Source organism: Cetorhinus maximus, unplaced genomic scaffold, assembly GCF_964194155.1.
Source record: "Cetorhinus maximus unplaced genomic scaffold, sCetMax3.hap1.1 HAP1_SCAFFOLD_1609, whole genome shotgun sequence".
NCBI classification, from domain to species: Eukaryota; Metazoa; Chordata; class Chondrichthyes; order Lamniformes; family Cetorhinidae; genus Cetorhinus; species Cetorhinus maximus.
Window position 1 is genome coordinate 5899 of NW_027597549.1, and position 20642 is coordinate 26540.

The following is a 20642-nucleotide window of genomic DNA, read 5'->3' on the forward strand; positions in this document are numbered from 1 at the left end:
GTGTGGGGTAACCTAATCTCAACTACTTTTCTTTTGTCGGTGACGATTGGAAATACACTCCAGGATACTTTCTCCTCTCAAGCATTCGCTGAAAGCGGAGTAGCACTTTTGTTTATTTTCCATTCTGCATAAACTGTTTTGGGAATTATGTAAGATTTCCTCCCCTTCAGCTCCAGCTAAATTGTCAGTTGAGACAAAGATAAGGAGTCCCTCTCTCGACAATAACTGACAGCAGATGGATTGTATATGAGGGGTTGGTGCGCACGCGTAGATTGTCCTTTTTGTTGCAACATTCGGGGGGGCGGGACCACACAGGCTGCGCGCGCAGATCACTGGCTGCGCCACAATCAGATTGTAACAAAAACAACCGACCAATCGAAGCGCACTTGTGGCGCACCTGCGCGCAGGCGCGGGTGCCGGCGCTTGTCCTGGCCGGCACTAGCCCGGGGAGGCAGAGACACAGAAAAGCTGAGAGGCGCAGTTAGTGTCCTCCTCCCCTCATTCATTAAGGACTCCCACTTATAACTGTCTATCGTTTTTAGAATTATTTATATAAATCTATTTAGGGGGAGGTGAGTGGAAAGGCTGTCACTGAGGAAGAAATGTCAGCCGCGATGTATATTCTCTCCACTCTGGGTGGCTTCGTGTTCTCCTCGGTTTTGCTGCTCAAGTGCCCGAGTCTGCTGCACAGCAAGAAGAAACAGAGCTTCAGGAGTCGGCATATCTCACACCGCGGGGGTGAGTGAAGCTACCTCCCTCTCTCTCTATCACCTGAGTATATCTTGATAAAGAAGGGAGGTTACTGTGGCGCTTTTTTTAACAGTAGATTCATATCTGCGGGGAAGGTCTTTACTTAAAAGGGTTTATTCAATGATTTGTTATCGCTCCTCAGTCTATACGGTGTGACTTTTAAATGACAAGCCTTGTTTATTTTTTTTTTGTGTAGTGTCAGGCTGGTGAAAGCCTTTTCCAAAAGGCTCTGGTGGCCCCTACAGTCACCCCCCCCCCCCCCCACACACACACACACACACATAACATATACTCTCAGACACACACACACACACACACAACATATACTCTCAGACACACACACACACACACACAACATATACTCTCAGACACACACACACACACACACAACATATACTCTCAGACACACACACACACACAACATATACTCTCAGACACACACACACACACACACACAACATATACTCTCAGACACACACACACACACAACATATACTCTCAGACACACACACACACACAACATATACTCTCAGACACACACACACACACAACATATACTCTCAGACACACACACACACACAACATATACTCTCAGACACACACACACACACAACATATACTCTCAGACACACACACACACACAACGTATACTCTCAGACACACACAACGTATACTCTCAGACACACACACACACACAACATATACTCTCAGACACACACTGCTCCTAGTGGGAATGAGGAGCCCCTTCTCTTCCCCCCCACCCCCCGGTAGGGTGCAAACTGAGGCTGTCAGTCAGTCAGTCACCTGGCGGCTCTCCTGAGGCTGCAGCTTTTTGCTGTCTGTCTCTCCCCCCAGCACTCAGACTGTTTTAAAACAATCACCCCTTCCCTCTTTATGGAAATTGGAATATTGTTTGATCCCTTTGTTTCTTCCCCCCCCCCCCCCCCCAATTCCACTCCAGGACACAAGTCAGCGGTGTCTATAGAGGAGAACATGATAAGAGGCGGTAAAACCCATTCAACCTGTCACCATACCATGCGCACAGTTTGCACCGTCACGATCTGCATCCAAATATAATCCGAGTTTGATGAGTCAGTCATCAGAAACAATACTTCCCATGAGAGGGAACTTGTGAGATTTCTCTCAGGTCCCTGCACCCAGGAAAACTTCAGAATAATCTGAGGTTGTAGTTGACATATTTAATGCTGCTCTCCTCCTGATGGCTTCCGGTCAGATTAGCCAGGAAGCAGCGGAGCCACAGACTGCGACTGTCCCAGGTTTGTGCTCCATTAGACCCTCTCCCCTGGTTTGGCTGAACTGGTGTCTTAGTTAGCCTCAGTACCCCTTGGCTAGGCTGGGGTCGTTGGGTGGGAAGAATTGGCCAGAAGGGAGCATCAAAGACTCTCCACCACCCTGCCCCAATCTCAACTGAGCGCATCCAGAAAGGATAAGGCTTGACAATGATGTCCCATGTGTTTAATGCTCTGGCTGTACTTGCTGTATGGACTGAGGGGCTCTCTGGGCAGGGCAAGGAGTCAGCAACAGTAAATTGCAAACGCGTCATCAGGAATACATAGATGCCGAGTTAAAGTAAGAAATATTAAGAGGGGTAATGAAAGGCTTTGTCAAAGAAGATCGTGAAGGCAAAGAGAGGTTTGGAAGGCCTTGGGGTCCAGGCATGAAATTCCAGAGTGAGGACCCAAGCAGATGGATATGACTGCCAGGAGTTAGGGTTGGGGGGAATGCACGAAAGACCAGCAGAGAGTTTGGAAGAGTACAAACATATGAATTAGGAGCAGGAGGAGCCACTCGCCCCTCGAGCCTGCTCCGCCATTCAACAAGATCATGGCTGATCTAATTTTATCCTCTAATCCACATCCCTGCCTACCCCCAATAACCTTTCATCCCCTTATCAAGAATCTATCTACTTCTGCCTTAAAGATATTCAAAGACTCTGCCTCAACCACTTTTTGAGGAAGAGAATTCCAAAGTCTCTGGACCCTCAGAGAATTTTTCCTCATCTCTGTCTTAAATGAGCGACCTCTTATTTTTAAACAGTGACTCCTGGTTCTAGATTCTCCCACAAGAGGAAATATCCTCTCCACATCCACCCTGTCAAGTCCCCTCAGGACCTTATGTTTCAATCAAGTCGCCTCTTATTCTTCTACGCTCATACAAGCCTAGCCAGTCCAACCTTTCCTCATAAGATAACCCGCCCATTCCAAGTATTAATCTAGTAAACCCTCTCTGCACTGCATGGGTGAGATTTAGAGATTGCGAGGAGTGGGACAGTGAAGGGTTTTTTTGACATGAGGATTACCATTTTAAATTGGAGGTTGGCGAGCTGAGAGCCAACGTCAGTCAGCAGGACAGAATCACAGAATAGTTATGATGCAGGAGGAGGCCATTCAGCCCATCATGTCTGCACCAGCTCTCCAAATGAGCATTATGACTTAGTGCCATTCCTCCTGCCTTTTCCCTGTATCCCTGCACATTGTTTCTATTTAAATAATCATCTAATGCCCTCTTGAATGCCTCAATTGAACCTGCCTCCACCACACTTCCAGGCAAAGCATTCCAGACCCGAGCCACTCACTGTGCGAAAAAGTTTTTTCTCACATCACATTTGCTTCTTTTGAAAATTACTTTAAGTCTGTGCCCTATTGTTCTTGATCCTTTTACGAGCAAGAACCATTTCTCCCTATCCACCACATCCAGCCTCCTTGTGATTTTTAAACACCTCTATCAAATCTCCTCTTAGTCTTCTCCTCTCCAAGGAGAACAGTCCCAACCTTTCCAATCTATCTTCATAACTGAAGTTTCTCATCCCTGGAACCATTCTTGTAAAACTCATCTGCACTCTCTCCAATGTGTTCACAGTCTTCCTATAGTGTGGCGCCCAGAATTGTGTACACTACTCCAGCTGAGGTCTAACTAGTGCCTTATATAAACTCAGCATAAACTCCTTGCTTTTGTACTCTATGCTCCTATTAATAAAGCATAAGATACTGTATACTTTAACTGATCTCTCCACCTGTCCGGCCACCTTGAATGATCTATGCACATATACACCCAGGTCCCTCTGCTCCTACACCTCCTTAAGAATTGTACCCCTTATTTTATATTGTCTCTCCATGTTCTTCCTACCAAAGTGCATCACCTCACACTTCTCTGCATTAAACCTCATCTACCACCTATCTGCCCACTCCAACTTGTCTATGTCTTTTTGAAGTTCTACACTATCCTCCTCACAGTTTACAATGCTTCCAAGTTTCGCATCATCCGCAAACTTTATAATTGTCCCCGGCACACCAAGATCTCGATCATTACTATATATCCAGAAAAGCAAGGGTCTCAATACTGACCCCTGGGGGACTCCACTATAAACCCTCCTCCAGCCTGAAAGATATCCATTCACCAGTACTGTTTCCTATTACTCAGCCAATTTCATATCCACATTGCTACTGTCCCTTTTATTCCATGAGCTATAACTTTTCTCACAAATCTGTTGTGTGACACCGTACTGAATACCTTTTGAAAGTCCATGTACACCACTGCATCAACAGCATTACCCATATCAACCCTCTCTTCAAAAAAACTCCAAGTTAGTTGAACACGATTTCCCTTTTAGAAATCGATGCTGGCTCTTCCTAATCAACCCTTATTTTTCCATGTGACGACTAATTCTATCCCAAATAATTGTTTCTAGAAGCTTCCCCACCACTGAAGGGAAGTGAGCAGGACTTGGTGTGCAATAGGGTCATGAGCTGAAATTTGAGGATGGGAGGCCAGCCAGGATCACGTTGTCATCTCCAAGCCCAGCTGTTCCAATGGCCTCTCCCACCTCATCTGCCAACAAGTCACTGCCCAAGTGGCTGCAGTCAAGTCAGTGCTTACATTAGAAGATGAGGAATATGGGGGAGCAAATCAAGCATTGCCCTAGGTCTGGTTTAACTGCTGACAGAGTGTGTGCAGTTTATCCCTTTGAAATATATCCAGTTTCTTGGGGAGAATGTAGCTTTGTTCTGTTGGGAGCTTAGCTGTAATCCATATCTTGCTGAGTGGGGAGCAGTGAAGTCTCAGCCTACTAAATATCGTGGGTCAAGATGGTAGCCAGTCTTAATTATCATGAGGCCATCTCCCCTCACAAACCCATAGTGATCCCTCATCAGTTGCAGTCAAATAATGAACCTGGGACATGATTATCTGCACTCTGCTTGCAATGATAGCTCCTGCTGTATAAACTTCCCTGTATAATCATCAGTATCTTGGAGGATTATTTGCTGATTCCATATTCCTGCCAGCCTCAGCTGTGAGGTGCAACATACGATTGCAGTGGCCTAATCAGCAACTCAGCTGAATGACATGCAGTGAGTGAAGTTGTGCGTTTCTGTGTGGGTGATATCAGATGGAAGGGATAGATGTAGCAGGGACAGAAAAGAATTAAAATACTAGAATTAGTAACTGGTTGATTTATACAATGAATTAGCTGGCAATAGATTGTGGTATCTCATTTGTATCTCCAGTTGTGGGTAGCATAGTGGTTAGGTTGTTGGACTAGTAAATATGAGATCTAGACAAATAATCCAGAGATGAGAGTTCAAATCCCACCATGGTAGTTGGTGGAATTTAAATTTAATTAAATAAATCTGGAATAAAAAGCTGGTCTCCATAATCTGTTCTGGTCTGTATGTGACTCTAGATCCACAGAATTGTGGTTGACTCTTAACTGCCCTCTGAAATGGCCACTCGGTGGTATGAAAACCACGGTGAACCATTGCAGTTTAACATAAAGGTAGTTCATCGCCACCCTTTCAAGGACAATTAGGGATGGGTAATAAATACTGGCTCATACAGTGATGCCCACACCCTGTGAATTAATACATTTTTAAAAACCTGTTGGCTTGCAAGGTGGGAAGTATCTGAACAGCTTTTCCCCCATGCGCACATGGATTTAATGCACAGGGTGGGACAGGTGAGATAGTTACAGATGAAGGAAGTCCATTTACTCCACCTTGTCCATTCATTCACAGAAATCCCGGCACCCACCTTCCCCCTGCCATTGTAGCATCCATTTATCACAAATGATTCCTCTTTTTTTTTTTTGCCGCACTACTCCAACGGAGGTGGGGGTTCACACTCTTCATGTGAAGAATAATTTTTTAATCAGTCCCAATAGAACCTAGGGGTGCTGTTGGATTTGGGCAAGGTTAAAAAATCAACCATTTCACCCTTGTCGCCAGTTATGCAGCCTGTCTGATAATCAGTTCCGTGGAAGACAATGGGACTGAATATTGTGTGGGACATATCACAGGCATCGGGTCTAAGATTATTCATTTTACAGCCTCGCCAACTTCTTGTTTGAACTTGTATCCTCTTCTAATCTCAGCTTAATTAAAAGTAATATTCCGGGTCAATCCTTTTCTACAGCATTAATAATCTTGCATCCGTCTATAACAGCATCTCATCGTCTCCTTTCACAGGCTGAGATATCTAGGTTTCTCCAGTCTTTTCTCAATAGTCGGACCTCTGATACCAGGAGCAGTTCTAGTCTGCGCTGCCACCAGCATTTAAATGTTTCTTTTTTTTAAAATCCGTTTGTGGGATGTGGCCAGCATTTATTGCCCAACCCTAATTGCCCTTGTTCAGAGGGCATTTAAGAATCAACCACATTGCTGTGGGCCTGGAGTCACGTGTAGGTCAGACCAGGTAAGGACAGCAGATTTCCTTCCCTAAAGGACATTAGTGAACCAGATGGGTTTTTATAACAATCGACAATGGTTTTGTGGTCATCATTTGACTTTTAATTCTAAATTTGTATTGAATTCAAATCCCATCATCTGCTGTGGTGGGCTTCGAACCCAGGTCCCCAGAGCATTACCCCGGGTCTCTGGATTAGCAGTCCAGTGACAATTCCATTACACCACCGCCTCCCCATATATACTCTCCTCTTGGACATGAGAACTGGGTGCAATATCGTACGGTGCAATCTGACTAGAACGCAATGCGGTTTGATCATGATCTCCGCTGGCTTGTATTCCATGCTTCTGGCCAAGTCCTTCCCTACAATATATATGGCATTGTGTTGCAGCCAACTGCCCTGTTTCCTGCCTTGTTCCCAAAGCTGCTGCTTTCTGGCCCTGTGGACTCGAGTGTCCCTTATGATAAAATTCTAACAAAAGCATTTTGAGAAACCTGCTTCGTAGTCTGCATTGCGGGGGGAATCTTTGACTGCTGAAAGCTCCAGTGTTCAGTTAGATCCATGCCCCTGCCCCTCTCTCCCACTCCCTGGTTTAAAAGACAGGCAGAGGGTCTACTTTCGGCCCCCTCCCAAAAATCCCCAAGAAATCAGCAGCTCTGATTCATTTCCTTCCTGATTTCAATTTTCCCCTCCTCTGCTGGGACAGCCCTGTTGAAATCAGGAGAATGTGTTGCTGGTTGTTTGACTCTCATCCAAGAGGAATTTCTTTTCTTGCACCCAGCTCTCTCTCTCTCTCTTTCTCTCTGTCCCCCTGGAGGCCACTGACTTTTAAAGTGGGATAAGGAGGCCACTCCCCAGCACCTCAAACAAGTGCCCTTTACTCATGGGTGACCTTAGGCGGTGAGTATGGGTAGGTTTTGCAACATTCAGCAGGGGGAGATGGTGGCCTAGCGGTAATGTCCACTGGACTAGTAAGCTAGAGGCCCAGGCTAATGCTCTGGGGACATGGGTTCAAATCCCACCACAGTAGCTGATGGAATTAAAATTCAATGGATTTTTTAAAAAGTAGAAATAGTTCCCTTACCTGGCCTATATGTGATGCAGTTGACTCTCAACTATCCTCTGAAATGGCCGAGTAAGCCACTTAGTTCAAGGCAATTAGGGATGAGCAATGCTAGCAATGTCAACCTCCCAGGAAAGAATAAATTGAGGGCATCACATCTGGTCAATCGAGAGCAGGAACTGGGGCTCATTCCTGTTCTCCCTCTTTCCTCCTCCACCCCCCACTGTTCCCTCAGCTCCTGGAATGGCAGGGTTGCCCTATGATTACAGGTTGGAAAGAATGTGTCTGTATTTTGTGACATTTAGAAGAATGAGAGGTAGTCTCGCTGAAACATTTGAATCTGAGAAGGCTTGTCAGGATGGATGCTGAGAGGCCCCATTTCCCCCTATCTGGAGGGTCTATGAGACGAGAAATTTCTTCATTTAGGGTGGCGAACCTTTGGAACTCTCTACCCCAGAGGGCTGTGGATGCCCAGTCATTGAATTTATTCAAGACTGAGATTGATACATTTTAGGATGCTAAGGAAATCAAGGGATGTGGGGATAGGGTGAGAAAGTGGAGTTGAAGTGAAAAATCTGTCATGACCTTATTGAATGACGGAGCAGGTTGAGGCAGCATGTGACAGACTCTTTCTCTTACTCCTTATGTGGTCTGTCTTCCACTTCTTGCTAACTCACGTTATTTGAGGTCAGTTGTGACATCTGGGTGCTCTCTGATGAGGCTCCGTGTGTACTCAGTATTAGTCATTTGGTGTCTGATAAGGGTAGTTCTTCTTTCCTTATTGTGGTGCAATTTTCACAGCATTTGATAGTCGTGATTGCAGACACTGGAGACGGAAGGATCAGTCAGAAGTCGTGATTGTAGTGTGTCCTTGATCTATCTGCTCAATCAGCAGAATGTGGTCAGGGGGAGGTCACCTGGGAAAATTGCACAAGCGAAACAACAACTTGTATTTATAAAGCACCTTTTTAATGTTGAACAAAATGCCTCAATACGGATTTGCTGGTGGTGTGTTACAGTTCAGAGCCTGAGTTGCTGTGGCAACATGCTCTTTTTACATGCATGTTGTAGTCTGGAGCTATGGATAGTGATGGTAGAGGCCATCGCGTGGCCGACCAGAAATCTCTCCCACTGTTACTACCTGCCATTGGCGTGTGTTGGAAGGATTTGCAGGTTGATGCACAACCTGTTTGGCCGTATTATAAACGCACCTTCCTTGGCCATCGAGTGCTGGGGTGGGACCTGAACCCGTTCTGAAGCAGAATGTTACCCACTGCTCCACGAGACCTCCTGTTTCTGTGGCTAATTTTCCCTGGAACTGGGTCACCAGCCTTTCACCAGATGCTATATCTTGAGAAGGGGTTGGGGGGGGTAGTGTGGGGGGGAGGTGTGTGCGTTCCCTCAAGCGCCTTCCTTGGTATCAAGTCCTGGAGTGGGACTTGAACCCGGAGCTTCTGTCTCGGAGGCAGGGATACTAAACCACACCACAAAACCTCCCCTGTAGATCAATGAGGACAGGGTAAATGAAGCATTTAAAAGAGATGAGGCTAATGTCACTTCATAGCATCTTAGTTTTCTTTCAAGGTATATTTTTCCTCCCATTTTCTCCGGCCTGTTGATTTATACTGACTCTGGCTGGCTTTCCAATACTTTGGAACGTATGAAAAGTGAAGCTGTACAGTTGAGCTTTCCACCTATGGCCAACACAAGCTAGGCAGCGTTCCAGTAAGATACCAGGAAACAACAGAGAAAATTGGAGACAGGGCACAGGAGCACAATTCTCTGTAAACAGCACCCTCAGCACCAGATGGCTGTCCCTTCCCATTTCTCCACGAAGATCATAAAGCTCATCAATCATCAAGCCAAGGTGCAGCCTCGTATGTAGAAACCACGACGACCCCCACTGCCGTCCATGTGCTGTTAGGGAGGGAGTGCCAGGATTTTGACCCAGCGATATAGTTCCAAGTCAGGATGGTGAGTGGCTTGGAGAGGAACTTGCAGGTGGTGCACTTCCCATGCATCTGCTGCCCTTGTCCTTCTAGATGGTAGAGGCCACGGGTTTAGGAATACAAGCCTACTCTAAGCAACCTGTCTGTATAACTTAACCCTTTTAGGTTCTGGTGTCATGCACCACTGACTTCTGCCCTCTTGATTGTTTTTTCTAATCCTGATCTCTGCTGGGGACTAGGTGGGTGGGAACCCAGGCTGATTTTTACTCTCCCCTTGCTTTCTTCCCAAAACCTGCCCCCTTCTGCAGTTGGTTTTTGCTCTGCAGTGGGAGTGTCGCTAACCCTGACACTGGGTCAATTATCCCGGTCAATTGTAGCGTCCCCTATACTTCAACAGACGTAACAGGCTCTGCTAACTCAGCACCTGACCAGCAACCAGTCATTGTGAGTGTGATGGGTGGGAAAGAGGATTTGATTCCATGAAAATTTCACAATGATCCGTGATAACTGTGACTGTGGGTTCTGATCACACGGACCAGTCAGCAGTTCCAGGTCTACCACAGGGGTGGATGCTTAAGCCTCTATAGATCAGCAGAGCTTGGTTGGAGTTGATCTCCTGGGAAAGTTGCACCAGTAAAATTATTTAACATTTCAAACCAAGCCAGAGCTGTATCAGTCAGTTGCTCTTTAAAATAAAATTCACCCCCAGGGTCTGCTCCCCCAACTCCCGAAGGCACTGAGGTACAATCGAAAAGCTCTGTTAACCTGGTCTAAATGACCATTCTTCAATTGGGAGACTGACCAGTGACCATCGGTTTATTTGACTGGGGAGGGGAGGAATGTCCAACAACAGCAACCTACGTTCGTATAGTGCGGCAAAACGTCTCGAGGTGCCTCACAGGAGCCTACAAAGCAAAGTTTGACACCAAGCCATATCAAGCGATATTTGTGCAAGTGGCCAAAAGTTTGGTTAAAGAGAGACTTTTTTAAGAGGTATCTTTAAAGGAGGAGAGAGAGATGGAGAGGTTTTTGAGGGAATTCCAGAGGGTGGAGTCTGGACAGCTAAGACATGGCCACCGTTGCTGGAGCGATGGAAATCGGGGATTGGAAGAAGCCAGAATTGGAAGAGCGCAGAGATCTGAGGGTTGTGGGACTGGCGGTGATTACAGATTAGAGGGAGGAGGTGAGGCCGGTGAAGGGATTTGAAAACAAAAATGTGAATCCTTGTATGAAAGCCTATGCTGAGGTATAGTCATGAGCCCAAGAAAGGTGAGTGAAGATGGCCATTTCAGAATGCCCGTCAAGAAAAGCCCTAGGATCCCTCCCCCATCATACAGCCCCAGTCATAGCATTGGGCAGTGTTCAGCAGCAAGAACCCAGTTTGTCTTACTTCCCACCCTAGCGCCCCCCCTGCCGAGTTACCCTTGAGGGCAGCTGTAACTCCCAACTCTGACTGTGGCTGAGTTCAGCTAGCAGATTGCGTCCAGTTATGGGAAGGTGGGGGGAAGTAGGAATAGAGTGTGTGTGCACGTGTGTGCACAATAGCTGTGGCTTCTGATCATAAGAACGGGTCAGCAGTTCAAGGTTCACCACAGCACTTGAATCCTTACTCTTCAGGCAAATCGGCAGGATGTGGCTAGGTGAAGACTCCTAGCAAAGCTCCACTGAGATGCAAAAAAAAAACATTTGGTCGATGGCATTTTATTATAACTTTCCTAAAAAGAAAAAAAATCTCTCAAACGCTTAAATAAAAACTGCAAACTGTGAATGTCCCCAACTTCAATCACAGAATTAATTACCTTAGCTCAGGAGAAGCAGTGGGAGCTCCAGGGAGAAGAGAGAGAATTTGCATTTATATAGCCTCTTTGCTGAGCTCTTGAAGCTCTTTACAGCCAATGAAGCACTTTTTGAAGTGTAGTCACTGTTGTAATGCAGGAAATGTGGCAGTCAATTTGCGCACAGCCAGATAATCTGTTTCGATGCTGTCAATTGAGGGAGAAATATTGGCCAGGACACCAGAATGGTGGTGGGTGTGTGCGAGGTGGGAGAAACTCTCCCTTGCGATTTAAAAAGTTTAAATTCACCATTATTGCTCTGAGGGCTCTGAGGAAGAGTCTTTAACCAGTTGCCACCCCTCCAAAGCTCACAGGAATAAGTCTGCAGGAGATACAAAAATAAACTGGTAAGAGAAGGAAAACTGGAGACAAGGGCAGGGAGGAAAAGTGTGAATATGCTGCAAACACCAGCTGAATTTTTTCTCCCCTTGTGCAGGGCACAGTAGCAGAATAGCAATGTTGCTGGGCTAATAACCCAGAGGCCTGGGCGAATGCTCTGGACACAAGTTCAAATCCCATGGCGGCTGAGGGGAATTTTAATTTTTTTCAATTCATGGGATGTGGGCGTCGCTGGCTGGGCCAGCATTTATTGCCCAATGCCTAATTGCCCTTGAGAAGGTGGTGGTGAGCTGACTTGAACTGCTGCAGTTCATTGGGGTGTAGGTACACCCACAGTGCTGTTAGGGAGGGAGTTCCAGGATTTTGACCCAGTGACAGTGAAGGGACGGCGATATATTTCCAAGTCAGGAAGGTGAGTGACTTGGAGGGGAACTTGCAGATGATGGTGTTCCCATGTATCTGTTGCCCTTGTCAATAAATAAATCTGGACTAAGTGCTAGTGTCATTAAATAATGATCATGAAACTACTGGATTGTCGTAAAAACCTACCCAATGTCTTGCAGGGACTCTAGATCCACAGCAATATAACTGCCCTCTGAAATGGCCAAGCAAACCACTCAGTTGTATCAAAGTACCATCTAGAAGGACAAGGGCAGGAACACCACCACCTGGAAGTTCCCCTCCAAGTCACGCGCCATCCTGACTTGGAAATATATCGCCGTTCCTTCACTGTCGCTGGGCCAAAATCCTGGAACTCCCTTCCTAACAACACTGTGGGTGTATCTACACCACATGGACTGCAGTGGTTCAAGAAGGCAGCTCACTGCTGCCTTCTCAAGGGCAATTAGGGATGGGCAATAAATGCTGGCTCAGCCAGTGACACCCACATTCTGTGGATGAATAAAAAAAAAACCTGCTGCAGAAAAAGGACTGCAGCAGTTCAGGAATGTGGCTCACCAAGACTTTCTCAAAGGCAATAAGGGACGGACACATCCCAAGAACGAATTTTTAAAAAAGTACTTTGCAGCTTCCAGATTCCCCAATTAGCCCAAACACGATTGTAGAGAGTGGCTACTGGTCCGAATCAGCTAGCAACTTGGGTCTGCAGAGCCACGGCGAGTGCTTTGAAACATCCAGGTGATTTCTTAATTCTTAAGATGCTGATTTCTGCCCAGCTTCTTGGAACTTGTTACAGCTTTAGTTTTTGTTTGCTGTTGCCCGTTCCCTACACAGCCAGTGAACATGTAACTGCTTGTTTTGTGGTTTGGGCACTGTAGCCGTGAGTATCTTTATGGTGAAATGGTTTCTGTTCAAGAACCAAACAGACATTGTTAGAAATATGACACTCTGGTATGGAATTCGAGTGTTCATGACCAGTGAGCAGAATTGCAAACTGTTTTGTAACCTTTTCAATCATGTTGCAAGGGAGTTGTTTTTAATATGTTCCCAAGATTGCAGGGTGGGATTTTTTTCAAGCTCCATTGTACCTGGGCCCATAACCCGGGTGCAGAGGAACCCGTGTGCATACAATCTTCAATTTCTCTCATTGTTTTTCAGCTCCCTTCCCTGAAAAAGCTGAATAGAGGCGCGCACACGCTCTCATTCCCAGAGCTTCATCCCTTCTCCTTACCCCTCAAAAATTTGTTTGGACAGTACCCGTACCCCCCACCCCCACCCCCCAAAGAAAAACTGGCAAGAAATCCACAATACAAGCTGCATTACTAACCTTGACTGGTCGGACTCCATAGGTAAATCCCAAAGAAGCTGAATCCCAAAGTTCTAGATTCTTCAGCTACATCTGTGCTGGTACCTGTGCAAGAAAGAAAGAAAGAATTTGCATTTGTGTAGCATCTTTCATAGCCTCAGGATATTCCAAAATGCTTTACAGGCAACAAAATACTTTTGAAGTGTGGTCATTGTTATAATGTAGGAGACAACAGCAACCAATTTACCCACTGCAAGCTCCCCTGAACAGCCATGAGATAAATGATATTGTGATATTGATTTGAGGGATAAGTATTGGCCAGGGCACCAGGGATAACTCCCCTGCTCTTCAAAACAGTGGCTTGGGATCTTTTAAGTTCACCTGAGAGGGCAGACAGGGGCCTTGATTTTTACATTGGTCCTGAAAGGCATCATCTCTAACAGTGCAGCACTCCCTTAGTACTGCACTGGAGTGTCGGAGACTCAATTGTATGCTCAAGTCTCTGGACTGCGGATTGAATCTGACTCTGGGCGAGAGTGCAATAAATTCGGTTAAAACTTTTTTTTAATATTCCAGTTTTGGAGGGTAGCAGCTCGTTGGGTGGGAATGACCTGGCCATGTGATACTGAAGAGCTGTACCACATCAGTGTACCCACACGAGTTGGCAAAACTATCTTCATCAATGAAAACTAATCGGAATGTTGAAGTCTCTCTGTTTTCCCTTTTAACAGGTGCGGGAGAGAACCTGGAAAACACGATGACAGCTTTCAGGCAGTAAGCAGCACCAGCTCCACGCTGGGACTTTCATTCTGTAACTTGAATAGCGTGTGTAACGGGACACTGAAGTGACTTCCGTCCAACATCTGGTGCTGGGTAGTTGAGGGGTTGGGGAGGGGGGTTGGGGGGTGTTTAGTTACAGGCTTTCACCAGCGTGAGAAGTGTAGAGGGAGGCCAGGGTTGGAGTTGTAAAAATCATTTGAGTGGGGTTGACAGGGCTGGAGCTGGTTGCTGGGTGGGTTGAGGCGGTGAAGGGATTCTGGAGCGAAGGGTTGGTCTTTGATATGCTTGAGGGCTCGGGGGCCAGTGACCGTGGGAAAGATATTGGTGTCAGGTCAGGAATTAGTACCGTACAGGTGCATGCTAGATAACTGCATCCTGGTAAGATCGGGTGTTTGAGAAGTTGAGCTTAGAGGTGACAAACTAACAAGTATTTTGAAGATCCCTCAACCCCAATGTGTTGTCACTCTTTTGACCACTTGATTGTTTTATTTTAAAATAATTTTTTTTTAAAAAAAACCTTCTCTTCCTTCCCTGTCCACCCAACCTCTCCATCCATTTTCTTCCTCTGCTCCTACTCCTAATTCATCCAGATTCACCATAGAGAATAGGAGCAGGAGTAGGTCATTCAGCCCTTCGAGCCCACTCTACCATCCAATATAATCATGGCTGATCCTCTTATCTCAACGCCATACTCACTTTCTCCCCATAGTCCTTGATGCTTTCTCTCCATTCCCCTTGACGCCTTTAGAGTCTAGAAATCTATCTATTTCCTCCTCAAATATATTCAGTGACTTAGTCTCCACAGCCTTCTGTGGTAGAAAATTCGACAGCTTCACCACCCTCCTGAGTGAAGAAGTTTCTCCTCATCTCAGTCCTAAACGGTCTACCCTGAATCCTGACATCTTGTTCTAGACCTGCCCACCCGCCCCCAGCCAGAGGAAATATCGTCCCTGCATCCAGTCTGACCCACCCTGTCAGAATTTTATACATTTCAATGGGATCCCCTCTCATTCTTTTAAACTCCAGCGAATAAAGGCCTAGTCGACCTAATCTCTCCTCATGCGACAGTCCTGCCATCCCAGGGATCAGTCTGGTGAACCTTCGCTGCACTCCCTCTATGGCAAGTATACCCTTTTTTAGGGTGAGAGACCAAAACTGCACATAATACTCCAGGTGTGGTCTCACCAAGGCCCTATACAGCAGCAGTAAGACATCCTTGCTCCTGTACTCAAATCCTCTCACAATGAAGGCCAACATACTATTTGCCTTCCTAACTGCTTGCTGCACCTGCATGCTTGTTTTCAGTGATTGGTGCACAAGGACACCCAGGTCCCTTTGTACATCAACATTTCCCGATCTGTCGCCATTTAAATAATACTTTGCCATTCTGTTTTTCCTACCGAAGTGGATAACTTCACACTTATCCACATTATACTGCATCTGCCATGTATTTGCCCACTCAATTTGTCTAAATCACCTTGAAGCCTCTTTACATCCTCCTCACCACTCACATTCCCACCTAGCTCTGTGCTGCCAGCAAATTTTGGTTCCCTCATCCAACTCCATGATATATATTGTGAATAGCTGGGGCCCAAGCACTGACCCCTGCGGTACCCCACTACTGTGCCACTCTGAAAAAGACTTACCCTTAAATTACTCCCTTCACTTTTACTTCCTCTAGTTTAAGGAATATTAAATATGTACTAGGGACCTTACTTCTTATACTCTAAACACTACTTAATCTAAACTAAAGACCAACTTTTACTTTGAAGACTATAGTGGATATACTCACCAGGTCCTACTTACCAAGGCCACCGCTCCTACCCGCTGGCTCCTGACCCCGCTCTGGTCTCGGGCCTGGTTCCCCTCGCTCTTTTAATGCCGCTGCTCTTCTCGAGTTATCAAATGCGCAAAGTAAAGGAGCACCTCTTTCCCTTCTTCCTCTAACTCCCTTAATCACCCAACTTCCAGCACTCTATTCTAAGTTGCACTAAGTTAGTTGGTTTTATATGCTCTTAAGGACAAAGGCTAGCTGACCCAGTCACAGAGGAATCAGTTTCAACTGCTTCTTTAATTAACTGAGCCCAACTGCTCATCCAGTGAAGACCCTTGTTAAAACCCAGCTTAAGGCTGGGAGCTTGAGAATTCAAACTGTAGATTTCAGTTAAATGCTAACCACAAACAAAATTACATTTTTACAAAAAGATTTTTTTTTAAATTAAGACCCCTTTCTCACCATCCATCTAGTCCCAGTCCCATCATTGATGGGGACTGACCAAATTCAACTCTTGAATTCTCTACTCAACTCTCTCCGTCCTTTCAAACAGATCCTCCTGGTGGGAGAGGAGGTGCTGGGCGCTGATCGGGGCCTCTTGAAGTCAGCAGCCGCAAGTGAATGAGTTAACACACCAGTGTACTGTGGCGCTGGCTGGCTTTATAGTGTGTCCCAGTAAAAGCGCATGAAATCTTAGTCTAGGGTTGTAGTGTCTCTGAATACCCTGCCCTCACAAAACTGCGAGATTCTAATCTTTAGAATGAAACATAAATTGGGTCCATCATTGAAAGCAAGTGAAATTAGAGTCTCAGAACATTCTGACTTTAGATGCCCTGAATTGTGTGGATTGATGCTTCTCTCTCGCCCCTCGGGATTAACTTGAAGAGCAGAATAGTTTGATGCAGGGTTCAGTTGATGGATTTGTTCAGTCATAACGTTTGCTCACAGCGGGAGAGGGAGAGAGCGCCAGTCCCCTTGAGCAGCATTGTTCTATGTTTCATTACTACCGGCTGTTTAAGTTGTAATATTTTTCAGTCTTATGTTAATGCTGTACAAAGGGCTTCAAGCTATAAGTGCTCTTTATCAGAAAGTTTTGTTCAGAATTAGAAAGCATAGGGAAAGGAGACCATTCAGCCCATCAGACCTGTGCTGGTTCTTTTAAAGAGCTATCCAATTAGTCTCACTCCCCCACCCTCCCCGCTCTTTCCCCATAACTCTGCAAATTCTTTTTCTCTTCAAATATTTATTCAATTAAAAGCTGCAATTAAATTTGCTTCCACCCCCTTAGCAGGCTGTTCATTCCACATCATAACTCGCTGCGTTTACAAAAAAGAAATTCTCCCCTTCTTCACCTGGTTCTTTTACCAATTCTCTTATTTGTGCCCTCGGGTTACTGACTCTCCTACCAGTGGAAACAGTCCCTCGCTCTCTCCTCTGTCAAAACCCCTCATTATTTTGAAAACCCATGTCCTTCAAGCAGACGAGGCTAAGAGGAGATTTTATAGAGGCTTTTAAAAGGTTTGGATGAATTAAATAACCAAGGCTGTTTCCAATAGCTGATGGGACGAGAGATCACCAGAGATAAGGTGACTGTAAAAGAGCCAGAGGCGACATAAGGGAAAAGCCTTTTCACACAATAGTAGTTAGGATTTGGAATGCGTTGCCGAATAGGGTGGTGATTAGGAATTCAGTGGCAGCATTCAAAAAGAATTGCATAAATATTGGAAGGAGCAAAAATTGTCGGAATGTGGGGTAAGTGCAGGGGGGGGGGGGAGTGGGATTAATTGGATTGCTCTTCAAAAGAGCTGGTGCATACCTGATGGGCTGAATGGCCCCCTTTTGTGCTGTACTATTATACGACTCTATTAAATCTCCCTTAACCTTCTCTGCTTCAAGGAGAACAATCTCAGCTTCTGTAGTCACGCCACAAAACTGAAATCCCCCATCTCTGACACCATTCTGGTAAATCTCTTCTGTAAGGCCTCTGGACTATTTAGCACTACACCACCGTCTCCCCAACTATCGGCTGAGATCATGCTTTGGAGTGAGACTTGAACCCACAGCCTTCTGTCTGAGGTGAAAGAGCTACCGACTGAGCCAAGCTGACTAGTCTATAATTGTCTCTCTTTCGATAATTACTTTGTGGATAAGCAGTTGTATCATAATTGGGCAATTGAGTAGAGTTGAAATTGAAAGCTAGACTCAGTAATGGTGACCATGAAATTATCATGGATTGTCATTCAATAATGTCCTTTAGGGAAGGAAATATCGAAGGCCTTGATATCCTTTCTAAAGAGGGGTGCTCAGAATTGGACACTTGAACTCCAACTAAGGCCCAGCCAGCAATGTTATAAAGATTTAACATAATTTCCCTCCGTTTGCACTCTCTCTGCCTTTATTGTTGAAGCAAAATTTTCCCAATGCTTTTCTACAGCTTTATTAACTTATCCTGCCACCTTTAAAAGAATTGCCTGTGTGAATAGGGGTGCCTCAGAAACTAAATTCAGAGTCTCATGGGAGCTTTTGCTCAACTTTGAGCTCCTGCTTCCTTGTTCTGCAGGAAAACTTCACCTCCCACTGATCCAACAATAAAAGCTGGACGCTTTGGGTTATTTACTTGTAACAAAGATCCCCCACAAGGTAGCACTTTCCAAGAAGGAAAACTGTGGGTGGAGACGGGACTGTCAAATTGGTCACATGACAGCTTGTGAACTCTGACATCTGCTACCAAGAGCAGCAGGGTCTTGAACAAATGTATGTGGTACCTTGGAGATTTGGCAGTTCCTTTGCTTTTCTATGCACCCCTCCCCTCACTCCCCAAACTGCAAACCCTCGTCCGTCTTTAACAAAATCTTTCTCAACTACAAATGTGAATGAGATTCTAAGGCAGGCCTTCCACATTTCCATGGCAACACTGTGCTCCCTTCTTTTTCATGCTAAGGATTGACTTCAAAGTCCTACATTGTTTCTGGAGACGCGGTTAATGGTGTTTGAATCTTGAGTAATTCCAGTTTAGCCCCTTGTGATATTAAAAACTCCTTTTGTTCATTCATCTACACCCAGAGTCGATTATAATGCTCTTTCTTTTTCGCTGTCAAACCGTTTAAGACTTCATCAAAAATCCAAAAGCCCCACTTATTAAAAATAGAACTTGCACTTTTATAAATTTTTTTTCACATCCTCTGAACATCCCAAAGTGCTTCACAGCCAGTGACATTCTTTAGAAGCGTTCGCAGCAACCAACTTATGCACGGCAAGATCCCAGAAACCCTAGTGAGACGTGATCAGATAACCTGGTTTTAAAGATGTAATGATGCCAAGCTAATAGAACTCTCCTGCTCCTCTTCAAAAAAAAAGGGTGCCACGAGATATTTTGCATCCCTCTGAGAAGGAAGACAGAGCCTCAGTTTAACGTCTCATCTGAAAGGTGAAAAATTGCTCAGAACAGCCCTGCGACTTTGTTTATGTTCTTTATTCTTTCATGGGATGTGGGCTTTGCTGGCAAGGCCAGCATTTGTTTGCCATCCCTAATTGCCCTTGAACTGAGTGGGTTGCTGGGAGGCCATTTCAGAGGTCAGCTAAGAGTTTTGTGGGCCAGACTGGGTAAGGATGGCAGGTTTCCTTCCCTCAAGTCTGCATCAGTGAGCCAGATGGGTTTTTACAACAGCTGATGATAGCTTCAGGGTCACCATAACTGCGATTAGGTTTCGATTCCAGGTATTATTTATTATTAATTGATTGAATTTAAACCCCACCAGCTGCTACGTTGCAATTTGAATCCACGTCCCCAGACCACTAGCCTGGGCCTCTGGATTACTTACCACTACGCCACCGTCTCCCTGACTATCAGCTGAGACCATGCACTGGGAGTGGGACTTGAACCCACAACCTTCTGTCTTAGAGGTGAAAGAGCTACCGACTGAGCCAAGCTGACTGGTCTATAATTGTCCCTCTTTTGATCATTGCTTTGTGGATAAACAGTTGTATCATCATTAGGGGAAATTTAATAGAGCTGGAATTGAAAGCTAGTCACAGTAATAGTGATCATGAAACTATCGTGGATTGTCATAAAAACCCATCTGGTTCTCTAATGTCCTGTCGGTAAGGGAATCTGTCGTCCTGCCTGTGACTCCAGACCCACGGCAATGCGGTTGACTCATAGCTGCCCTCTGAAATGGCCTAGAAAGCTACTCAAACAGAAACAGAAAATGCTGGAAAAACTCAGCAGGCCTAACAGCATCTGTGGGGGAAAAAAGACCGTTAATGTTTCGAGTCCTTATGACTTAAGAGTCATAAGGGCTCGAAATGTTAACTCTGTTCTTTTCCTCACAGATGCTGTTAGGCCTGCTGAGTTTTTCCAGCATTTTCTGTTTTTGTTTCAGATTTCCAGCGTCCGCAGTACTTTGCTTTTATAGAAAGCTACTCCAGTTGTACCCAATCACTGCAGAAAAGTCAAACCAGACGGACTGCAGCGGTTCAAGAAGGTGGTTCACCACCGCCTTCAAAGGCAATTGGCGACGGGCAACAAATATTGGGTTTGCCCATGATGCCAACATTCCATGAAAGAATAAAAATATCATTGATTGTTGCAAATTTTATTTTCAAATTTCCCTTGACAGAAATGGACCTCCAGTACCTCTCAGGTGGTGATTGGTCAGGGTATGTCTGGCTAAAGGGACAGCGATGAAGAGAATTAAAGAAGAAAAAAATATTATTTTCTGTGTCCTCTGTCTTGAGGGGTGTTTT

General features: G+C 45.4%; 1 protein-coding gene across 1 annotated transcript in view; it reads left to right on the forward strand.

Annotated features, from left to right (window-relative positions):
- The first annotated feature begins 447 nt into the window (after positions 1-447).
- Positions 448-20642, forward strand: part of gdpd1 (glycerophosphodiester phosphodiesterase domain containing 1) — a 45594-nt gene continuing 25399 nt past the window's right edge. The window contains exons 1-2 of the mRNA XM_078536856.1: positions 448-738; positions 14074-14116. Coding sequence (XP_078392982.1) covers positions 603-738; positions 14074-14116 — 179 coding nt within the window. The 5' untranslated portion in view covers positions 448-602. The remainder of the gene's footprint in view (positions 739-14073; positions 14117-20642) is intronic.